The sequence below is a fragment of the Echinops telfairi genome, unplaced genomic scaffold (assembly GCF_000313985.2).
Source record: "Echinops telfairi isolate 266 unplaced genomic scaffold, ASM31398v2 ScPeMD7_2010;HRSCAF=2546, whole genome shotgun sequence".
NCBI lineage: Eukaryota > Metazoa > Chordata > Mammalia > Afrosoricida > Tenrecidae > Echinops > Echinops telfairi.
Window position 1 is genome coordinate 16,747,497 of NW_022105908.1, and position 5,838 is coordinate 16,753,334.

Genomic DNA, 5,838 nt, shown 5'->3' on the forward strand with positions numbered 1-5,838 from the left:
CACGGCCTCCTGAGCAGTGGTGACGCCTTGGGCCGCCAACCGTAAGGTCAGCAGTTCGAAAGCACCGGCTGCCCCGTGGGCTAGAGAATGAGGGACAGTGTTGGAACCCCACAGGGGCAATTCTCTCCAGCCCCCTTAGGGTCGCTGTCAGCATGGCCCAGATGGCAACGAGTGAGTCATTTGTAGCGGAGAACACGGAGCCCTCCCATCTAGTGGGGATTGGGGTTACCCCGTTGGGGGCGGGGGCCGCTTTGTTTTGCCAGAGCCCAGAGCCCTAACCTGAGGTGAGAGCCCTGGCAGAGGTTTCTGCCCCATATCCGCCGGCCATGTGTTCCCACACCCGGTAAGGAGAGCGCTCAGATGCCGTTGGAGCAGGTGGCCGGCCTCCTGCGTAGCCGTCAGCCCCGCAAGATTCCGTCCCGCCCAGCATAGCTCAGGGACACCGAGGGGCCGTGTGCCCTGGGTGAGGTAGGTGAAGAGCCTGGCATACACCGTGGTGGCTTAGCTTGATGGAGTTGGGAGTGGGGTGGGGGAGGGGAGGGGCAGAGTTTAAAAAGCAAACCTGTTTGCCGGCCCGTGGTCACTTACTGTGAGCCTGCCACAGGTAAGCTAGCCGGGGGCATTCAGTTCCAGGACCGTAGGGCCGAAGGAGGAAAACCATGCAGGAAAGGGACCTTTTTTGTGTCGATGGCGATTTGGATCTTTCCGGCATCGTTGCGTGGCTGGAACTGCTCGTGTGATGCTCACTGGTCTTGTGTGATGTTAGCAGGCCTTAGACGACCCTTGGGGGTTTCTCCACGGGAGAAAGAGAAGGCTTTCTACTCCCTGAAAGAGTTACACTCCCAGAAACCCCCCGGGCTGGGGTGGGTGGGCAGTTCTGCCTTGTCCTGTAGGGTTGCTATGAGTTGGAATTAACTAGACGGCAGTGAGTTAATAGGATTCTACCCAGCAGCGTGGCGCTAAAATATTCAGTTGACCAACAGTTCTCTTCATTATTCCCCCAGCTGCCTGGAAGAGACCCACAAAAGCCTTTGACCTCCCTGGGCTAGGGTGACAGAATGACATGGGAAGGGTGAATTTGGAAGGCATTCCGAGGGCAGTCCTTACCGCGCGCGCACTCGAGAATGCATAGCTCGTGTCAGACCCCAGGAAAGGTTGTCTTGCCCAGAACTACATGCAGCCTGGTCACAGGGCCAGAAGAGTGCCCTGTCCCTTTGAGAACTGCCTGGTTTCATTCACCCTGGACGTTTGCCCACCCAGGAAGTGGGGCGGCCGACTTGGGACGGGGCTCTTTGTTCATCTCACCTCTCAGGAGTCTGAAGAGGAAAGGATTTCCAGGCTCTGTGGGCAAATGGTGCTGCCAGCGCTGCAGGCACAAACATGGCCATGTATCGAGGACCCAGACTCTCACTGGCTTCAAAAGACTTGTCCCAAACCTGGCAGTCATTTTCATAGAGGATTGTGAGCGGCTGTGTTGGAGATGTTTGCTTTCAGAGAGCCGGAATCTCAGGGTTGGAAAGAATTGTAAGTGGGGCCTTTGAGGTGGCATCGCAGACACGGCTGCATGACCTTGAGCCCAGTGTATGTGGACTTGTGTGCCAGAGGGGGCTCTCGGAGCTGGAAGTCCAGAGTGAGCAAAACCGTGCCAAGATTGCTGAGGAACCAGCAGGTACCCCAGGTGCTGAGAGGACGGGGCTGATAACGTGAGGAGACAGACAGCACAGCAGGGCAAGGGACGGGTGTGGATGAGGGCGGTACACAGAGCCTGAGTGCCGTGAGCTGGGAGGATGCTGGAGGAACAACCTGCCCAAGTCAGTGACCACAGCTGGGAGACAAAAAGGCAGCCGAGGTGGGGAGGGGCGGAGGCCCACGGGGCTGGGAGTGTCTCTCACGGAGCTGTCCCTGCGGTGGAGAGGGAGGATAAGTGAGGAGGTTGTGGATAGGCATGGGAAAAATGATTGGATCTAAGGCAGACTTTGAAGGGAGGGCCAACAAGATTTGCCAGTGGGTTGCTTAAAGGGTGTGAAGAGAAGAGGCGCCAGGTGTGCTTGGGCTGAAGAAGTCACTATTTTCCCAGTTGCCCAGTTAACAACAAAGAGTTTTTTCAGTTGTAAGCATGTCTGGAAATACTGCATGCGACACAGCTCCCCAGACTCTAAAAACCAAACTCACTGCCATTCAGTCTGGCTCACAGTAACCCCTGGGGCAGAGCAGAACTGGCCCCAAGGGTTCCAAGGCTGACAGCCTCACCTTTCTCCCCAGAGCACCTGAAGGGTTTGAAGGGCCCACCTTGCAGTTAGCAGCCCAGTGTGTAAGCCACAACAGTCACCAGGGCTCCTTGAGAGAGATGCTGAAAAAATTACTTTTTTATCTGATATTGAGGTTTAATCAGGGCACCCTGTACTTCTGTTTGCTAGAACTGGCAGCCGTGTGCAAAGAAGCCGACTCTCACCTGCCTTTTAAATCACCTTTCTGAGTGCCCCACTCACCGAGCCAGGAATTAGTCTAGGTGTTGCAAGCAGGGTAGGCGGCAGAGCCCAGCCCCCTGCCCCAGGGAGCCTTTGAGATAGTGGGAGAGAGAGATCCCATCAAATGAAAGATGATTGCAGACGCTTGGGGAAGGAATGAGGGTGCTTTGAGAGAATGTAGTTCCTTTCTGTCTCAATGTAACCCATCTGTGGACCGCAGGTGCGCTTGGTTCGCTGCCTCCAGTGAGCTCACCCTGCTCACCTTCTGCCCAGGTGTGTGTCCTGGGGTGGCCAGGGGCGCCAGCAGCTGCAGGCCTCGGTAGTGTGAGGACATGAGGCTTACAGGGGCCTCTGGCAAAGGGAGACTGTCACAGCCCAGAAGCCCCTACACGCTCTTTGCTGGGACAAGATGAAAATGCACCGTGGGGACCCAGAGCCCTGGAAGGAGGGACTGATGGGTGTGGTCTCCAGAGGTGTTGTGGGGGTGGTGGGGGGAGCTTTTTCCCTAAGGAAGTTGAGTGGTACCAAGAAAAGCCACTGTGAGGTCTCCTGTCCGCCCCCCCCCCTCCGCACCCAGTTGTCTCCACAAAAGGATGGTTTCCACCCCATCCTCGGCTTTGCATGCAGTGCCACTGCCGATGTCCAGGCTCAAACCCCTTCAAGCTTTGCCCGCTCTCCGGCAGTCCCTCCTGTGAGGGGGCTTCTGGGAGTGCTCACTGACCAAGTCCCACTGGCAGCCACTCATTGCCTGCCTAAACATGGCTCTCTTCTCTTCTCCTGCCAAACTGGAAGCAAAGGGCAACATGTTTTGTAGCTACTAGAAACCAGGCAGCAGGTGAGCAGGGAGTTCATCTCTGTGCAGGCAGCAGTGACAGGCCCGTGTGCCGTTTTGCAGGTATTCAGGTTCGGCATGATCAAGACCTGGGCTACATGCACCACAAGTTCGCAATCGTGGATAAGAAAGTGCTGATCACGGGCTCACTCAACTGGACCACCCAAGCCATCCAGAACAACCGGGAGAACGTGCTGATCATGGAGGACGACGAGTACGTGAGGCTTTTCCTGGAGGAATTTGAGCGGATCTGGGAAGAGTTTAACCCTACAAAATATACCTTTTTCCCCCAAGAAAAGAGAGGTCACTGAACTGGGCTCTCAACTCCGCCTTCCGCGTGAGCGGAGGCAGGCCGATTCGATGCTGAGTGCTGGTGCCAGCAGAGAAAGGGCTGAGCCGGCCTCCGCTCCAGAGCTGGAGCCCCCGAGCGGGGTGATGTTTGCAGCACTGGCTCTGCCGGTGGAGCAGGAGAAAGTTCCCCTCAGGAGAAAAAAAACAAATCAATCCAGCCCTAAATGGAATTCAAGAGTGTCTGGGGTTTACAAGGATAGGCCTGTTCCGTGAGGTCCGTGGTTTGGGTGGCTCTACAAGCACATGGAGTTGCCCTGTGTTGACCTTGTCAGCCTTTTGAGTGGAGCCCCTTTTTGTTCTGTTTGTTTTTCTCCACCCCAAGTACACACGACGACACTTGGTTTTGTTTTCTTAAATCACACACGCACTCAGGAATCTTGCCAGGTGTCCCAGCTTAGGACCGGAGGGTTTCTCTCTGTGCTGCTGCCCGAGTGGACACTGCAGGGTGGAAAAGACAGGGGTTTCCTTTTCTGATTCTAGACCGTCTGCTTTGGCCGATTCCCATCCAGGTCAGCCCTCGAAGAAACAAGAACATTCCTGGGATTGGTTAGAGGGGTCACCAAATTCCTGGGGCTTCTTGCCAGGTCTGAGTTGCCAGGGGTAAAGTGGAAATGGCCTGAGTCATGTTAGCCCCTCCAGACCCTGGCTGGCTGGCTGACCTCAGTTTTGGTCCCCGTTGCCGCCACAGCAGACACCACAGCTCACACTTGAGGAGAGCTCCCTTGCCTAATGACCCTTTAAAGCGAGTTGGAGAGTGGCAGCGTGCCTGGCTTCACACATAAATGATCGTGGTCTGTCGGTAAGGGCTGTGGCCAGTGGGCAGAAACGGCTTTCTGTTACTGTGTTCATGCTGGTCATATGTTTTTTATTGTTTAAAAAACACGCTCACACCCAGTCATTTGGTTGTGTGTTTGGAAGTGACCTAACTCTCAGTTTTGGCTCATCGTAGCCAGTCTTGCTCTACGGAACTCTTGGAGAAGGTCTGAGGAGAGGAAGACACTTTGGGGCGTTTGGGGCATCCTAAGCCTCTTTCTTTCCCCAGCGTGGGCTTGGGCGCCTCTCGGGCATGGCACAGGTGTGGTTCATAGGGCTCTGTGCTCTCGGGCATGGCACAGGTGTGGTTCATGGGGCTCTGTGCTCTCGGGCATGGCACAGGTGTGGTTCATGGGGCTCTAGGCTCCCAGGCACCAGCCTTCCTGAAGGTTCTCGTTAGTTTTTTGCCTCTGCAGGTCGTTTGAAGAACGGGCGTCTTAAATCCGTTTGTGGAAATGATCGCAGTCGCTTTTCCACGCTGGTTCCTGAGCTGTAGCTAGCAGGGATAGAGTTGGTTGAATTACCCTCACATCTTGTTGTATTTCTCTGTGTGATGGAACCATGTGATTTTCCAGAAGTTTGCTCCATGTGACTGTGGGCGCCTCTTTTCCCAGCTCACATCAGCATTACCACCTGTGTGATAGATTCCAAGTTACCCTGGACTTACAGCGATGGACACGTGAACTTGAAGTCAATTTTGTTACTTGAGCTGTAAAGTGTTCTCCACCAGTCATTCCTCCGTGTGCTCTCTGTGAGCTCAGCAGCTTATCTCATGCAAAGAAAATGGAAGCTATTTTGATCTCTCATGAAACAATGTTTCCTTGAACTTGTGCCTTACTTGAATTAATGTGTTCTTATTTTATAATGTTTATGTTATCATAACTTTGCCTTAACCCTTTACTAAGTCATTGGAGTTGTGGCTACTGTTTATTGAATAAACACAACTTTGTTTTTCATGGAGGGAAAATATCTGGCTTTGTGGAAACTGTTGGTCAAGTTAAGAAGCCTTATAAAGAAGAGGGGAACGTTTCAGAGAAAGGTGTTATTTGAGTACCTCCTAGATTAAAATGCTTAAAAAATACTTTTTGATGTCTTTTGGTACTATTTCTATGTCTACCAAATAGAACCATGATTTTCAGCCTATCTGATCACAGTGTGATCGGGCGCAACTCACTCCCCAGTGGGGTCCAACTGTATTTGAAGTTCCTGACTCTCACCCGTAGTTACACTCTTTTCTTTTCCTGACAACAGGTTGGCGTGGTCGTGGGTTTGTTCTGACTGGTTGGTTGCTGGCCTCAGCAGGTTGCCTTACCACCACCTAACCTCCCTGCACGTTGACCTCGGTAATAGACAAGAGTTGGCCAGACTCTCGCC

At 53.6% G+C, this 5,838-nt stretch overlaps 1 protein-coding gene across 1 annotated transcript; it reads left to right on the plus strand.

The window, feature by feature from the left end:
- The first annotated feature begins 360 nt into the window (after positions 1–360).
- PLD6 (phospholipase D family member 6) lies at positions 361–5,545 on the plus strand. The gene is made up of 3 exons (XM_045293305.1): positions 361–375; positions 1,603–1,669; positions 3,364–5,545. The coding sequence occupies exons 1-3, from the start codon at positions 361–363 to the stop codon at positions 3,609–3,611; spliced, it is 330 nt and encodes a 109-aa protein (XP_045149240.1). The 3' UTR covers positions 3,612–5,545.
- The last annotated feature ends 293 nt before the right edge of the window (positions 5,546–5,838 follow it).